Source organism: Anolis sagrei, chromosome 4, assembly GCF_037176765.1.
Source record: "Anolis sagrei isolate rAnoSag1 chromosome 4, rAnoSag1.mat, whole genome shotgun sequence".
Lineage (NCBI taxonomy): Eukaryota > Metazoa > Chordata > Lepidosauria > Squamata > Dactyloidae > Anolis > Anolis sagrei.
The window spans coordinates 150,507,919-150,526,136 of NC_090024.1; the positions used below are offsets into that span (position 1 = coordinate 150,507,919).

Consider the following 18,218-nt stretch of genomic DNA (forward strand, 5'->3'; position numbering starts at 1 on the left):
CTAGTAGGATTTTCAAATTGAAAACTGGTTCTGTAGAAGAGGGGTTTTTAGAAGGTGTGGCTTGTCATGAAACCAATTAAAAAGCAACATTGGCTGAAATTCTCTCTCCAGTAAGGGATAGGAGGCCTCTCCTATTTTCCATCTGGAAACCCTAATCTACCCTAATTGGAATTAACAATTGGATTTAGGCCATGGTGGTTGTTTTTAAGCAAGTTCCTCCTCCTCCTCCTCAGTGTTGCAATGGACAGCAGTGTCTGCAGAAATACACAAAACCCTATCCCTGAGCTCCCAACACTCAAGAGTGTCGGGTAACACCATTTATCCCCATGTCATGGCAGCTGTCCTTGTGGAGCGCTTCTGTTTTGTTCCCACAGGCATCCAATCCCAGCCTTTCCTCCTATCCCATCTTGTTTCCCCCAGCCTTTTAGTGTCCCATGTGAATAATCAGAATTCATGAGATCTGGAGACAGGTCCAGCCTGTTTGCAATGTTAGTTCAACGAAGTTTTACTGTGCACAGTTTCAGATACAGAACTGTTGATTAAGATTAGGGGGGTTTTGTTACTGCTTTTGTCTACATGCTTTCACACCAAACGTATTTAGCATGTCCACCACTGCAAGAAGTTGTATATATTAGAATACTGCAACGCTCTCTACGTGGGGTTGCCTCTGAAGATTGCTCGGAAGCTTCAAATGGTCCAACGAGTGGCAGCCAGGATGCTAACAGGAGCATACAACTCCTCTGTTGCACCAGCTCCACTGGCTGCCAATATGCTACCAGGCACAATTAAAAGTGCTGGCTTTAGCCTTTAAAGCCCTCAACGGTTCTGGCCCGACCTATCTGTCCGAACGCATCTCCTCTTATGAACCAGTTAGGACATTAAGATCGTCTGGGGAAGTCCTGCTCTCGATCCCGCCGGCTTAACAAGCACGTCTGGAGGGGACGAGAGACAGGGCCTTCTCAGTAGCGGCCCTCCGGCTGTGGAACGCCCTTCCTACAGACATTAGATTGGTCCCCTCCTTATTGGCATTCCGGAAGAGAGTGAAGACCTGGCTCTTCGAACAGGCTTTCAACTAAGCAATGCAATTGATTGATTACTGGAATAATGGACAACGAGATCAGATGCTGATTCTATTGATGAGACGTGATGGATTGTTGTTTTGCTGTATTGTTGTATTGATGTTTTGATGTTAATTAATTGATATTACTGTTTTAAATGATTAATGATTCTGTACTGTGTTGTTGATACTGATTGTTAACCTCTCTGAGTCGCCTGATGGCTGAGAAGAGCGGTATACAAATGAAGTAAATAAATAAATAATAAATATTGTGCTCTATTAGTAGGTAAAGGTTTTCCCCTGACATTACGTCCAGTCCTGTCCGACTCTGGGGGTTGGGGTTCATCTCCATTTCTAAGCCGAAGAGTTAGCGTTGTCCGTAGACACCTCCATAGTCATGTGGTACCTATTGATCTACTCACATTTGCATGTTTTCGAACGGCTGAACATGAGGAAGAACTTCCTGACTGTGAGAGCCGTTCAGCAGTGGAACTCTCTGCCCTGGAGTGTGTTGGAGGCTCCTTCTTTGGAAGCTTTTAAGCACCCCTCATCTGTCAGGGGTGATTTGAATGCAATATTCCTGCTTCTTAGCAGGGGGTTGGACTGGATGGCCCATGAGGTCTCTACCAACTCCTTGATTCTATGATTCTATGATTCTATGCTAGGCAGAAGCTGGGGCTAACAGCAGGAGCTCATGCCACTCCCTGGATTTGAACCTGCGACCTTTTGGTTAGCAAGTTCAGCAGCTCAGCCATTTAACCCACTGCGCCACCGGGGGTTCCCAAGATGCTCTATTATTGGGCAGATTTGTCTTTGTCTATCAGAAGTTCAGAACTGAAAAGCAGACCAGGGATGAAGACACTGTGCCAGTTCCCTCAGACTCTTACTTCATAGGAGTGCTAAAATTTTCCGACTTTACAAAAATTAAAGTAAATTCTGAAGAATGCCAGGCTTTATGGCTAACTCAGAATGGGCCAGGTTTTGACTGTTTACAGAACAGCAGTTGTCAAAGTCAGGTTTCTTGGATGCTTATCAAGGCTTCTTCAGATGTAAGATTATTAATGGCAGACTATTCTTCTTAGAACATGGCAGATGAGTTAACATTAGCAATGGTTTTGAGTGATTTAGAGCTGGGCAGGAATACAAACCTTCCTCTTTGTCTCCACTACCAAATTGGAACAGTGCTAATCGAAATAACATATCTGTCACGGCTAGTTACTTTTAGGAAAAGATCTGAATGCAGCAAGCTACTAGCTTGTCCTCTCATCCATGTTGTAATTTTGTTATTGGCAGCGGGAAAACTAATTACAAGAACTAGTTAGACAGAACACCTGCAAACTCTCAAGATGATGTACTGGCCTCTTTAACTGGCTCCCTGCGCAAGACTCTAATACCTTTCTCTTACTTGTGTTGTTCTTTCCACTTTTTGTGTGGGTAAACTAACACATATCTTTCTTCAGTGAGTTTTCAATTTGCTATTCAGCAATTCTCTTCCCAGTGAGAACTTATGAAAATGCAGTTTTCACTTTTCAATAAGGCATCTGTTAAAAATTAAATGCAAATGCAATTCTTTCCACATATGGAAGAATATGTTCGTTGTAGTACATTATATTACTTTCTATACCAAAACACACGTTTTATGCAATGTTTTCAAAGATCACATATTGTTAGCAGATTTTATGATTGGATTGGTGTGACTTGGTTTTGATTTGCTGATGAATCAAGGGAAAATCATGGGTGGAAAGGATACATTCCCGAGTTCTTCCTCTGGTTTTTGAATCCTTTAAACGTCTAAAGGAGTAAGTAGAGAATAATGAGATTTAGAAAAGAAATCAAAATTGACTTTTGACTTACTGATATCTAGGGATTTCAGATATATGGTAAAATATACTTTTTTAGGTTGAAGATGTATAAGGAACTGTAACTGGATCCTTGGGTCAGTTTTAAGTGCTGCATGCTGTGTAGGTTATGTTAATAAAGTATCAGCATTAGGTGCTGGGTTAATGGAATCAACCAAAATTATTATTCAAGCTTTCATAATATGGAAATCAATTTGGGATATCAGATAGATTCAAAAAAATGTTGTAGACAGAATGATATAATAAGAAGGATTAGTAGTTGGTGGTCTCTGAATGTGGCCAGCTGAAGAAAAAGTGTCACTTGTATTCTTTCTCATGGCCAACCCTCTTTCTCTCATCACCCTGTACTCAGGTTATTGAAAGAGCTCTGCCATCTCCACTCTTGGTTATTAGAGGAAGCACAGGCGTCTTTTTAATAAGTAGTACGATCCCATACCCATGGGACCAATACTTGTATTTTCAACTACTCACATCTATGCAAAATAAGTTCCCTCTAAGGGCCCTTCCAGATAAGCCCCAACATGCGGGACCTGTTGCGCTTTCACCTGAGATGTCCAAACGACACCTCAGGTAAAAGTAAATTAATTTGGAACAAAGCAGGTGAGATTTAGGACCTAAATTTTGGATTTGTCGGGGGGGTTGACAACTGTCCCAATTGCAATTAGGATAGCATCTAGCTACCCAAGAGGAGTAATCTGGCTTTTGGGGTGGAGGGTAGGGACTCCAATGGGGGCAAAAATGTTATTTTAACGTGTTTTTGCCCATACTTAACTGCTGTCTAGAAGCACCCTCAGAATCCAGACAGCAGTGCTGGTCAATGACCGAAATAAATGTTTTGATTTGATTTGACAGCAGTTAATTACGGGCAAAAACAGGTTAAAATAACATTTTTGCCCCCATTGGAGTCCCTACCCTCCATCCCAAAATTATGTTGATATTTCAATAATTATGTCCATAAAAAGTAGTAATTGTATTGAGGATGTAGGTTATGAAGGGTGGACTATGCATCTAAGTACAACTTAGTAAACATAAAAACTGAAAGACTAATTCATTCAGAACAATAACTAGCAAGAAATTAGTGTAGCCATCTCCAACATGTGACCATCAGAAATGCTCAAAATGTGCTTAAAGGATATGGGAGTTGTCTGTCATGTTTGGAGAAGGCTGGTCTAATATATTAATCAATCATATTTTAGGATCCTATAAAACAGTGGTTCTCAATCTATGGGTCCCCAGGTGTTTTGGCCTATAACTCCCAGAAATCCCAGCCAGTTTACCAGCTGTTAGGATTTCTACGAGTTGAAGGCCAAAACATCTGGGGATCCACAGGTTGCTAAATGGGTCCTAGATCAAATCAAGCCTGAACTCTCCTTAGAAACTGAGACTCATCTCTTGCCCATATCATGAGAAGACATGATTCACTAGAAAAGTGAATAATGTTTGTTAAGGTAGAAGATGATAAGAAAAGAAGAAAGTTGCCTTCTTGGAAGATAGATTCAATCAAGGACTCCATAGTCTTGAGTCCTCAAGATCTGAACAGGGTAGATAACAGGTGATCTGTTCTCAACTGCCCAGAGATCCCTCATCCAAAGTGTCATAAAAAGTTGAAACTGATGGCAATTAGCAGTAACAATATTGTGAGACCCTAATGTCTAAAACAGGAGTCCCTGGTGGTGCAGTGGGTTAAAGTGCTGTCAGCCCCAGCTTCTGCCAAGCTAAGGGAAGGTAACAGAGCTCCATGCAGTCATGCTGGCCACATGACCTTGGAGGTGTCTACAGACAACGCCGGCTCTTTGGCTTAGAAATGGAGATGAGCACCACACCCCAGAATTGGACATAACTGGACTTCATGCCAGGGAAAAACCTTTACCTTTTTTACCTAATGTGTAAAACACAGAATTCTACCCCCAAGAACCCTGCTTTCCAGTTGCTAAAGAATATTTAAATAAAAGAGAGGTATTTATGCAAAAAGTTATATTCTCCAACAAAAAGCTCTAGTGCATTAACAAGCTGCAGATTACAGGATTCCCTAGGATTTTGTCATTGCTTTTGGAATAATACAGCTATAACAGTGTAGAATGAGGGGGTCCATGATGTCAAAATGATAAAAATGCACCAGTGTGCAATATGATACTTGAAAACTCCTAACATACTTTCAATAATAGAGGTGACCTTCTAGCTCTAGTTGGACTGCAGTTCCCATCTTTCATCATTGGCTCTACTGAGGTTGATGGTAACCATAGTCAAACATCATCTGGAGAGTCTCACAATCCCATCTTTGCTGTATAGACTATTTCAGAAAACAATGGATCCAATTTCCAATTGCCCCTGAATAGCCAATGATATGCATATATGAATGTTCCTTCAGATGTTTGGGTTTGAAGATGCAAAGTATAAAACTTGCAAGGCTCAAAAGTCCTATTTTCTCTCTCATGCTTTCTGAACAGCTGTTCCAATATGGGCACTGTAACTTGATATATTTTTGCCCTGGTTTATTAGCGCAAATTTGTAATGGTTGTTTTGAGAAAATATGCTGTGAATTAATCTGGAGTCCTTCACACTGGATTGGATAGTGCAGCATTACAAAACCCTCGGTATTAACTTCCACTGCAATGTTTGCGAGAGTGCAATTTGAGGCCTTTAAGTCAGCAAACCAAACTTCTCTATGAAAAGCCTTATTTACTTTGATCATTTTTCAATATTCATGATCCATTTTGCTCCCATAATATAAATTACTTTTGCCAGCAAAGTAGGGCACAAGCCCATGGTCTGTTTTTGTAATTTGGTTGCTGTGGTGATACTTGGCCATCCAAGAAACTCCAGGGAAACAGAAAGTTTGCAGCTGTCTTGATCTATTTGATTTCTTATGTATCTGAGGTAGTCCTTTGAAAGAAACCCTTAAATGCATAAGCATGTAAAACCCATGGCAATATGACTGACTAGATAATATACATTACTTTTCATGTGTGTGATATATTGCTTGCTAACTGCTTACTGAACTTGAATTCTTTTGTGAATGTCTCTTGCTTTATTCCTATGGGAAGAAACAGTAATAGTTTTCTAAGGCAATTATGATTTAAAATTGCAAAGAGTATGTATGTAGTTTTCTTTGAACTAAAAAAAGCATTTTTAAAAGTATTGTTATCAAACTCTTCTTGAGATTATATACAGGTATATGACCAGTTGCCCAAACTGATATAATAATAATAACAACAATAAGAATAACAATAATTTTTATTTATATCCTGCCACCATCTCTGCAAAGGGATTTGGGGCGGCTCACATTACTCATTTATGTAGAAAGGAGGAAATACATAATGAAGAATTGCAATCCAACCCTTGAAATTCTGCTTTTGTACATGTTTTTTTTACATGGATAATATTACATCTCTACATTGTATAATACCATTCACTCATTAATTTGACTATGAGTTTCCCTATAGCTGAAGATTTTGAAGTGAAATACACATATACACTTACAAAACAAAACTGCATACCATATTTCTTCGGTCTTAAGATGCCGTTGATTGTAAAACACACACTAATTTTAGTAAGGTAAAGGTAAAGGTAGTCCCCTGACATTAAGTCCAGTCATGTCTGACTCTGGGGTGTGGTGCTCATCTCCATTTCTAAGCTAAAGAGCCAGCGTTGTCCGTAGACACCTCCAAGGTCATGTGGCCGGCATGACTGCATGGAGCGCCATTACCTTCCCGCCAGAACGGTATCTATTGATCTACTCACATTTGCATGTTTTTGAACTGCTAGGTTGGCAGAAGCTAGGGCTGACAGCGGAAGCTCATGCTGCTCCCCGGAATCGAACCTGCAACCTTTCGATCAACAAGCTCAGCAGCTCAGTGCTTTAACCCACTGCGCCACCGGGGGCTCCCTAATTTCAGTACCAACAATAAAAATACATAAGATATACCCACAAGTCTAAGACATATTCCATTTTAGAGGTGTTTATAGAGGGGAGGGAAGTGTATTTTAAAAACAAAGAAATGTAATATATTCAAGGCAAGAGTAGCTATAAAGATAATAAAAAATAATAAAATAGCAAGGTGTTTGGCCCAGTAGATTTTGCAAAGATTGAACAGACCTAACTTTAGATCCATGTAGGTCTACACACATTTATATGAAAGATACCTTGAATCTAACACCTCTGAAAGACAGCTAGGTCTGCCCCAAGCCAGACAGTAGAAAATACAGTGCATGACTTCAGATGTTACTCAATCAATTTTTAAGAAAAGGAGCCAAGTGAAGTAGAGGGAAACTGTCCATGTCGTATAGTTATTATTGTTTTGCACATGCCTGTAAAGGAAATATTTTGACAATGTTTGGGGATGGATTTTTAGTGTGAGATGAACAATATACTCAATATTCCAAATATTATTGAGTTTTGGAAGAAGAGCACTTGTGTCCTTACAAGTTTTTCTCCTTACAGGTACGGGAATAAGGGGTTTAGATAATGACTTGGAAGGACTCTCTGCCATTGAGCAGGTCTTTGTCATTTTGCCCACAGACTATCGCAAGATCCAAGATACCTCATCTCTTTCCTGGAACTGTTTTTATTAATAAACCTTTATCCCGAGCTTTGTAGACTACTCTTAGACTTCCTCCCTGAAGACAGTTCAGCCCACACATTGTGGGCTATGCAGCAAAGAATGGGTCTTTTCTTTCCCCCTCAAAAACAAAAACAGTGCTTGAGTTTGCTACCTATATTGATTCCACAGGCCCCATACAATTGTATGATCAAGATCTGCTAATGGACTCCTGTTAACAGCAAACTGTTTAGCTACCTGCTGTATTGACCTTTGGCAATACTTTCCAGTCACTCTGTCCTCAACAGCCCTGCTCAGGTCTTGCAGACTCAAGGCTCTGGCTTGCTTGCTTGAATCTATCCATTTGTAAAGTGGCTTCTTCTTACTGACGTCTACCTCACCAAGCATTATTGTCTTTCTTGTTGAGTCATGTATTCTCATGAAATGCCCTAAGTATGACAGTCTCAATTTAGTCATCTTGGCTTTTAGGGAGCGTTCAGGCTTGATTTGCGTTAGGGTTATTTGACTTTTTTAGCAGCCCATTGAAACTCTTCTTCAGCACCACATTTCAAATGGGACGATTTTCTTCCTATCCACTTTCTTCATTGTCTGAACACTAGAAGGGAGAGGGAGGGAGTACAGGAGAAGAGCCATGTCATTGGCTGCTCTTGCTGTGGCCCGAAAGATCACTTTGTAATATTTCTCCAAGTTTTCTGAGAATTTTCAACGTGCAATACTTGTGTTGGCCACTTGGGGGAATAAGAGAGCATTCTCTTATATTTTCAAAGAACACACCAATAACATGAAGGCTTTCATGGCCGGAATCACTGGGTTGTTGTAGGTTTTTCGGGCTGTATGGCCATTTTCTAGAAGCATTCTCTCCTGACGTTTCGCTTGCATCTATGGCAGGCATCCTCAGAGGTTTTGAGGTCTGTTGGAAAGTAGGAAAATTGGGTTTATATATCTGTGTAATGTCCAGGGTGGGAGAAAGTACTCTTGTCTGTTGAAACTAGGTGTGAATGTTTCTAATGGCCACCTTGATCAGCAAATGATTCCCCCCAGCTGCTTAAGGTGTTTTTGCATTCAGTATTTAAAAGCATAACTGACAACATTTTGTCTCTTTAGAGCAGTGGTTCTCAACCTATGGGTCCCCAGGTGTTTTGGCCTACAACTCCCAGAAATCCCAGCCATTTTCCAGCTGCTAGGATTTCTGGGAGTTGAAAGCCAAAACATCTGGGGACCCATAGGTTGAGAACCACTGCTTTAAGGACTTTTAGGCTTGTTATGGATATTTATCAACGAATGGTCCCATTTTAGTTGGTGGTGATGACAGTTTGTCCTTTGTTTTACAGGTTACCTTGCATCTGAATCCAATTTCTTCCATTCATACTCACCAGAAGTCCCTGGTGTTTTTGCTGAACTCTCCTGTTCCCTTAGTGTGGAAGGTTAAGACGGAAAGACTAGCCCCAGGGATCCCAAGATTTTTCATTGTAAGTATTCAGAGTTTCCTGATGTCAGGTGGCTGCTTTATAATGCATCATATCGAATTGAAGGAGGTGGCGTGACTAAAGAAATATTAATCAGCGATAGCATATCAGGACAAAGACTCTTGGGGGCAATTTGGTGGTTTGTGAAAAGCTATATGACCTAGCTGTGCTATTTAATATATATGGTCATGTAGTATAAGCCAACTTCATGTACACATTGAGGCCATATTTGGGAGTAAACTTGTAGATTTTGTTATGTCCTGTAGATAAGCTGAGGGCCATTCTGTGGAGAGGGAAAAGCACCAATGCTGGTTTGGAGGCTGCAAATGCTATTTTTCCCACCCAGGCATTCAAAAAGGCCAGAAGCCATGCCATGGTGGAAAAAGTAGAGGTTGTTTAGGTTCTCCTGAGACACACTAAACACATTTTTTTTTGCCACTCTACTCAGAGAAGGGGATGGGTCTTTAGAGAAGGGTTAAGGTACAAGTACGCACATTGCCCCTTTTGTAAATTGACCCAGGATTTTTGGATTGAGTTTTCAACTGAAATGTCTAGAATTATACATGAGCATATGTTTTTTTTTAAATGTTTAAATGGGGTGTTTTTTAGAAATGCTCATATTGTGTTGTTGAAATTGGCCATAGCAAATGGCCTGCTTTGAGAGGCAGTGTGGCCTTTCTCAGCCTTGGGAAGTGCAATCGTAATAAGGCCAAATGCTAAAAGCACAGCCAGAATATGTTACTAGCAAACAATTGGCTTACTGTGTGATCTCCAACCAAAATCCAGCTCAGTAAGACCTGAGGCCCCATGCACAGGGAGATGGCTATTTCTGATCTGAGTCCTTATTAAAAGTACAACACGAGTTCCAGAATGAAGTCATGTATATTTCTCAAATACTGGAGCGCTGCTCCTGCAGAACGATCCAGCTGTTACCTACTGTTTTGTGAATCACATCTCCATCGTTTGCCACAATGTTTCAGTTTTCTGTTTGTGAAGCCCAGCAGACTAGTTGTTTGTATTACATTTTTAGGCCATGATACCATGTCTCATGATGAATCCTTTAAATCTTCGTTATTTAACGTACTAATTTCAGGAACAAACATAAGACTGTAGTCACTATTTGCTGAAGAGCTGCACAGGGCCTGTTCTGCTTTATAAGGAACAGACCGGAGCAATAAATCCGGCAAGTTGTGCTCTTCTTGGTCTAGAGTAAAAGGGAAGATTTTCTCAAGTAGAATCTGGAATCCTGAGAACAACACAGCATTTTTGAATGAGAACTCAAATTGTATTCCAATGGGTTTTGAAGGCCATTTGTTCATATGTGCACTCAAACAGAGAATACTCGTGGCAGAAGCGAATTGAGAATATATCGCAAGTCGCTTCTGGTGTGAGATAATTGGCCATCTGCAAGGACATTGCCCAGGGGATGCCTGGATGTGTTACCATCCTGTGGGAGGCTTCTCTAATGCCCCCCGCATGGCAAGCTGGTTCTGACAGATGGGAACTCACCCAGTCTTGCAGATTCGAACTGCCAGGTCAGGTAGCTTGATACTGGACTTTTCTAAGAGATAGGCATTTCTACATTGCAAGGATAGGAACTATACAGTCCATCCATGGGAGAGACATGCCTTACCAAGGTCGTGGGTTTTGGTATCCATGGGGAGTCCTGAAACCAAACCCAAGCAGAAACCAAAGGCCCACTGTATTGCTATTCAATGTTATTTTGTCACTTGAAGTTTTTATTTCAAATTTCCAAGGAGATAGCTTTATTTTGAATTGTAAATTGCATGTATGATAATGAGGTTTTTTCCCCGGCTAGCAAGAACATTAAGGAAAATCACTTCTCAGACTGGATTGGCTTGCATTACCATAGATATGTAGGATACCAAAAAGGAATGCATTAGCCTAGCCTTTCCAGCTTGTGTTTTAAGGCATTGAATAATTGCCTATATTTAGGGCTCTCTGGTGGCGCAGCGGGTTAAACAGCTAAGCTGCTGAACTTGCTGCGGAAAAGGTTGGCGGAGTGGGGTGAGCTCCTACTGTTAGCGCCAGCATCTGCCAACCTAGCAGTTTGAAAACATGCAAATGTGAGTAGATCAATAGGTACTGCTTCTGCAGGAAGGTAACAACAGTCCATGCAGTCACGCTGGCCATGTAATCTTCGAGATGTCCATGGACAACACCGACTCTTTGGCTTAGAAATGGAGATGAGACCAGCCCCCAGAGTTGGACATGACTAGACATAATGTCAGGGGAAACCTTTACCTTTTGGGCCACCTTGAGTCCCCTTCGGGGTAGAGAAAGGCGGGATATAAATAGGGTAAATAAATGAAGTAATAAATAAACTTGCACCCTTCCAGATGTGTTGTGTTATAGCTCCCATCATCCCTCATCCAGAGTGACTAATGATGATATTGGTCTGGATTGTAGGAGTTGTAGTCCAGGAATTGAGGAAAACTAATTTAGCCCCTTCGTAATACATATATTTTGACCCTTTGTATTAAATACTTCTTTTTGGCTTAATTGTTTAGTGCCCCAAGAAAAAATGGGGCACTTAACCTTTAATACTTTTTTCTAGTAAGTTCTCAATTTAAACAATTTGCTCTATTTTTTTAAAAAAAGATGTCTAGAATGAGAAATATTTGTGCCCCAAACGCTGTGTTAATGTCAGAATTATTGTGTCTGTTTCTATGGAAGCATTTCATTAGATGATTCATTGAGTTTCTGGCTTTTTTGCCAACTTGGGAAGACTTTGCTTCTTGGTTTTTCTTTGTTGAAAAAAAACCCCTCTCTATTAACAGATTGTTATTTTCCCTCAGCATCCCAGATCTTTGCGTAAAAAAACTGTATATCTGATGAAAAAAACAAACGGCAACCAAACGAAATGGTCACAGAATGGGAAAACAATTTGCTTAGTGGAAAAAGTCAAAGCCAGCCATAGTGGTAAAATTAAAAAGAGCAATGCGATTCTATCCGTCATAAGTAGAAGTATAAACAGAGGAAAGTAATAGTACTATCCAATTCTGCTTTGGACAGGCCTCATTTTAAAATATTGTGTCCAATTCAAGAAGGTTATTGACAACCTGGAATGTGTCCAGAGACGGCAACCAAAACAGTAAAAGGTCTGAAAGCCAATCCTTTGAGTATCAGCTTAGAGAGTTGGGATATTTAGCCTGGAAAAGACAGGGTTAAGAGGAGATACGTTTGAATATTTAGAAGTATGTTATAAGGAAGAGGGAGCAGGCTTGTTTTCTGTTGCTTAAGATATTAGGACATGGAGCCATGGATTCAAACTACAGGAAAAGAGATCCCACTAAACATTAGGAAGATCTTCTTGACAGTAGGTGCTACTCAACAGTGGAATAGACTGCCTTAAAATGTAGAGGAATCTTTGGAGATTTTTAAACGGAGGCTGGATGCCCATCCACCGGGAGTGCTTTGATTGTGTATTCTTGCATAGTAGGTGGATGGACCAAGTGGCCCTTGCAGTCTCTTACAACTCTATTACTCTGGAAGCTTGAAAGAATACTTTAAGTGAAACATGCTGTTGGTAGCTTCCTCTTGATGTTTGTTTCTAGCATCTCATCACATGAGCACTACCTTTGAACGTGACCCAGCTGTCATAATTAATAGCTACTACTGATAACTTTCAATGTGCAGAGCAGTTCCCTACATACATTTTCATTTACAGTGATAATACCCCTGTAAAGTAGGTCTTCTTTGTTAGTTCCCATATTATGTACAAAAGAGCTAAGGATAATTTGTCTAAGGTGTGGGCTTGGGGACAAATTAAATTTGAACCAACATTCTACATCATATTCTTAGAGGCTTCCACAAGCTGTACCTCTGGCAATCTCCTTTTGACTGTTTTAGTACAGTTGTAAATTATTAAAACATTCTTAGGGGATTTTATTTGTGTGTGTGTATGTCCACCCTCTCTGTGCATATCAGTATTTAAAGTTGAGTGACTGGAAGTACAACATGTCTGCACAACATTTTAATGTGATTTATGAGAGAGCAAATTCTCTATGATTTAGGTGGATTTTAAAATATGTTTTGCTTTGAAAAATCTGTTATGTATATTTGGGTGGCTTCTCCCTTCTGTATTCCCTAACATCTTGTTAGAAAGTGAATTACGGTCTCCGGTACTAAAGGATTAATTTAAAGTAGCAGAAATAAATCACCACGAAGGGATGGAGCTGTAGTAACTTGCCCATTTAAAAAACCTTGGAATGGAAAAACATGTACCCAATTATATGGACTTATTTGGGACTAGGCCCCAACAGGGTTTGCATTGGAGTAAGCAATCATAGGATTGCAAAGGAAATTAATTCACAAGTTAGAAAAGTGTTTTCCATAACATGCATGCCCTCATCTCCTGCCTATCCTCTCCTTATAGATTTGAAAATATCGTAATTCCATTTATTTGAATGTGGAATTTTCCAGGTGTAATCACAATTTTGTGGAAATGTAAAGCTTAGATCATATGGTCCAGAGTGCTTTGAGGTCTTTGTAGAGTCCCACAACAGCTGGAACCTTCGCCTGTATGGAATACTTTGGAACCTCCTAAAACTCAGAAAGAAAGTACTTTTCTCTTATACCCATCAACGTGGCAGGGTACATATTCCCTTGTTATCTTCTCTTATGAATTTTGCTGCAGTTAGTTAAGCTAGTGAGATGTAAATAATAAGATTATCTTCACAACTCTAATAGCTGTTTAAAAGAGAGCATTTTAGGAACCAGCATAGTGTACTAGTTGAGTGTTGGACTATGGGCCCCATCAGATTGCCCTTTGTAAAGTGCGGGACAGTGGTGGGTAACTACGGGGCAGCATAAAGAACCATCTCTCTGTGTTCCCTTCCATTGGGGTCCTTCCCATGCCTTCCCATATAGTTTCCCCATCTGTCCCTGCTTTGTCTTCAGCTCCTCTTCTATTTTTCAGTGAAGAGTTGGGTGTGCACTCGACTCCTCTGAGCTCCGTTGCTGCAACGCAACTGGCACTGAGTCCCACGGAGCCCCACTGGATGTAGCCCTGCGTCATGTGATGGGCTGTAGAGGACTGCATGCTGGCAGTGGAGAGAAGCAGGGAGAAGATGCTTTTCAGAGTCCATATGACTCTGGAGACCACAGTTTGATTTCCTACTTAGCCATAGAAATGCATTGGGTAACCTTGGATGAATTCATACACTCTCAGCCCCAGAAAATCCCATAATGTGATTATATGTTGCCTGAGGTTGGAGTTCTTTCTCTGCCTACCACTAGTGGGGACTATACACTGTGGGACAACAAGAGAGAGGGCTTTCTTTGCTATAGCATCCCATCTGTAGCAGTCCCTTCGCTTGGAGATCCAATTGGCACTAGTACTGACTTCATTCTGGGGCCAAATTAAAATATGGGTTTTTAATAAAACATTTGAAGTCTAACCATTTTTTTTCAAAAATTTCATGTGCATAATTTTAAAAAATGGACTTCACATTTCAAGCTGTTTTAGCTTGTAACACTACTTATGTATTATTATAGGTCTTCGAGTTAACCTTGGCTTTCTGGGGTTTTCTTGGCAACATTTGCTCAGAGAAGGTTTCTCCTTTCCTTCTTCTGTGACTGTGTGACTTGCCCAAGCTCATCCAATACGTTTCAGGGGATATGTGGAGAATTTGCACCCTGGCCATCATGAATTTTAGTACTAAATGTAAATCACTACACCACACTCTGACTCTCTAGAGTAGACTCCTTATCTGCAGGGGATACATGCCAGCACTCCCCACTAGTACCCGAAACTGTAGATAGTATTATTATTATTAGTAGTAGTAATAATTATAAAAACAATAATACGGACTCAGGGTGGTTTCCAACAAAATAAACACAATGGCAAACATTCAATGCCAAAACAACAAATGATAAACCAATGAATAAAAACAGACTCAATTAAAATTATAAAATGAAATATTTTTATTGAGTACTGAATTTTACACTACTCATATCTTTGAAACTCAGTTGACTATAGGTAACAGAAGTTACAGATAGCAAAACATCAGATGAGGCTGGAACTATGTAATATATTTAGGCTATGATTTACTGAAATTGTGGGAAATGAACGAATGTACTGTACTTTTAATTTGTGTAGGGCTTTTAAAATCTGGAAATATTCAATATGTTTTTAGTCTGTTGACTCCTGTTGCTTCAAATTCTTTTAAAACATTCACATTAATGTTTTTGTGCTCCACTCTCGTATCTTTGGCCATGATACAAATATGTATTTTAATAAATACATATATATACATCTCTAAAATTCTTTAGCAGCATAATTTGAAGACATCACTAGATTAGAATATTCATTGAAACGTACTGCATGCATGTATTAAATATAAGAGCGGTTTTTGGCCTTCTGCACCATAACTATTCAGAATTTTTCAGTCAAATGGAAATTTATTCAATGAGCAATTCAGTATAGATCTAGTTTGACACAACTAGTTTGCAATGCTGAGCAGTTTTATGAACACAGCTTTTAAAAAGCCTGGAGACAGTCAAAACTTATAATATGGGGGAGGGTATTTTTCTCCCTCTACAGGTTTTAAGCATCTCCGTGCCATAACAGCCTTAATAGGGAAGGGAAATCCCAGCCGCACTGTTGCTAAAATTCCCCCCTCCCTGTCTTTACTGCAAGCGAGTTTCCACATGAAGGTATTGGCAGGGAGCCATGGTTTTTATGTTTTATTCTTGTGTCAAAGAGGTGGCCCTTTGCAGGTGTTGCTCAGCTGGTGGAAACTTTTGCTTCAAGCGGTAGCCCTTTGACTTTCCCGGCTAAAGATCTTTCCTGCTGAAAAGAGGCTGTTTGTTATGGAAACGACACTGAAACTTCCTTAGATACTTTACTCTGTGGCCACAGAACACCAGTACGTTCAACAATTCTCTAAGGGTTGTTGGCAATGGATTAGTACTTGGAATATTTTCACCACAAAATTGATATGTTGTGGGCATAAGAACTCTGCTTTGAGTTCCTGTCCATTCATAACCTTTAAATGTGCTGATTTGGAAGGAACAGTCCCACCAAATCCTCTGTCATCCCATTTTTTTTCCAGCTAATGTTAAAATGTCCTGGTTTTTGTCTTCTCCTCCCACTTACTCTCTTTGTCCTCAGCTTTCTTCAACTGGTTAATATTGACTTCAAAGTGCAAGAACAGTTTGTATTCCATTAATGCACCATAGGAAAGGATAGAGGAGGGTGACTAAACTGATCAAGGGTTTGAAGAACAAGCCTTATGAGGAGCAGCTTAAGAGCTGGGCATGTTTAGCCTGCAGAAGAGAAGGCTGAGTGGAGACAAGATGGCCATGTATACATATTTGAGGGGAAGTCATAGGTAGGAGGGAGCAAGCTTGTTTTCTTCTGGAGACTAGGATGCGGAACAATGGCTTCAAACTACAGGAAAGAAGAGTCCACCTGAACATTAGGAAGAACTTTCAAAGTGTGAGAGCTGTTCAGCAGTGGAACTCTCTGTCCCCAAAGTATGGTGGAGGCTCCTTCTTTGGAGGCTTTTAAACAGAGGCTGGATAGTCATCTGTCAGGGGTGCTTTGAGTGTGGTTTTCCTGCTTCTTGACAGGGAGTTGGACTGGGTGGCCCATGGGATCTCTTCCAACTCTATGATTCTATAAGTCTAGGATGAAAAGTCTTGCCCAGTAGCCTCAAGCAAAAGCAAACTACTGCAGCCTTGTTTGCAGGTATTGATTTCAACAAAGAAAGTGGATTTTTAACGATCAGTTGAAGTGTTGGACAGAACAGGAAATCTGGCGGCTTTCATATCAATGAGGCATTTGTTCCATTCAAGGCTTCATTCCAGACTGAAAGACAATATCCAAAATGTCAAGACGTTCTGGTAAAGTCTGGAATAAAATCCAGTGTAGATTTACTGTCTCACTGGAGCTTGTGATCTGGGACTTTGGGCTAAGAGTTGGAGGCTGATTCCACACCTGCAAAATAATTCAACTCCAATGTGTAGTTTCTTGCCCCAGTTTTGCCCTGTTAATGCTACAACCACCCACTGTAATCCAAATTCAAATTGGCCCTTAAAACCACACATTGGTGCAAAATGGCATTTCTACCATGAGCCATGTGTTCTATGAATGTGATCATTTTAGGTCTGCATATCCATATCAGCCAAAGAGCCTTCCTATCATTGTTACTGCTCACCTGCACACCATTGAATGCTCCCAATTGCACTCCCATTGGAAGGCTCCCTTACTGGGTTCCCTCACTCATGAATAACTTTACTTCTTAAAGGTATTGTTTGATCACACATCTCCTTGTTTTCCTCTGTGAACTATTGGAAGTATGGAGCTGGCTGAAAGTCAGTTGTCCCAGCTACAGTAGACCCTATTGAATCCACTGGGACCTCTGAAGACACCACTTACTTGAACGGGTCAATCTATCTATTCTCCTGGAGACCAATAATTCATTTAAACCACTTTAATTAATTACTTTTTAAAATAAGTGACTCAGCACATACTCTCTTCCACTCATTCCCCCACCCACCAACCACGTGGCAAAAATAGATGGGTACTTAGACTAGTAATGTAATACCCCTGTATGCATTTCTGGAAATGTGAAGCCGTGTCATTATTTCTGGTAAAGCCTGGCTTGCTCCCTTCCCCCAAGAATATGCTTCAAAAAATTTGGGCTCTTGCCATCAAACCACAGGCCTCTCTTTGGTTTGCACTAGATTTTGGATGGCGGTCAAAACTCATTGAAAAACAAGTGCTATTTCTTTTCCTGTGCCTCGTATTTAACGGGAAATCAGGAGGCTTCATTTCCAATCACTTGTTAAATCAACCCAGATGTGAACTGAACACCAGGCACAGAGGAGAATAGGGGAGGGAAAGTAGGAAATGTAGAACTAGTAGTAAAATGGTGGGTAAATAGTAAATAAATATGTAACCTTATAAGTCAAAGAAGTGGGGGCAAAGGGCAACTGGGTTAAATTTGTTCAAATTAAATATAAAGTCCCTATATTTATTTTTTATATAAACTAATCTTCTATGCCTATGTGTTTTTAAAGATTCATTTTTAAAAGTCAGAAATCAAAACAATCCTTCCTTCCAGTTTTTGCTTAATTCCTTCAGTGGCTAATTTCTGCCCGCCTTCTCCTGTCCCCATGCTCTTTTTAAAAAAAATCAACATTTCTGCCAGAAAAACAAATTCACAGTGCAACATATTTTAAAATACTTTCAGTGGGGAATTTATTTTGAATGTGGATTTATTCAGTCTATCAAGAAGAGTGAAAG

At 40.2% G+C, this 18,218-nt stretch overlaps 1 protein-coding gene across 2 annotated transcripts in view; it reads left to right on the top strand.

Moving 5' to 3' along the window:
* TGFBR3 (transforming growth factor beta receptor 3) overlaps positions 1-18,218 on the top strand; it is a 192,106-nt gene that overhangs the window by 94,430 nt on the left and 79,458 nt on the right. For both annotated transcript variants that reach the window (XM_060773914.2, XM_060773913.2), the window contains exon 4: positions 8,807-8,944. In XM_060773914.2, coding sequence (XP_060629897.2) covers positions 8,807-8,944 — 138 coding nt within the window. The remainder of the gene's footprint in view (positions 1-8,806; positions 8,945-18,218) is intronic.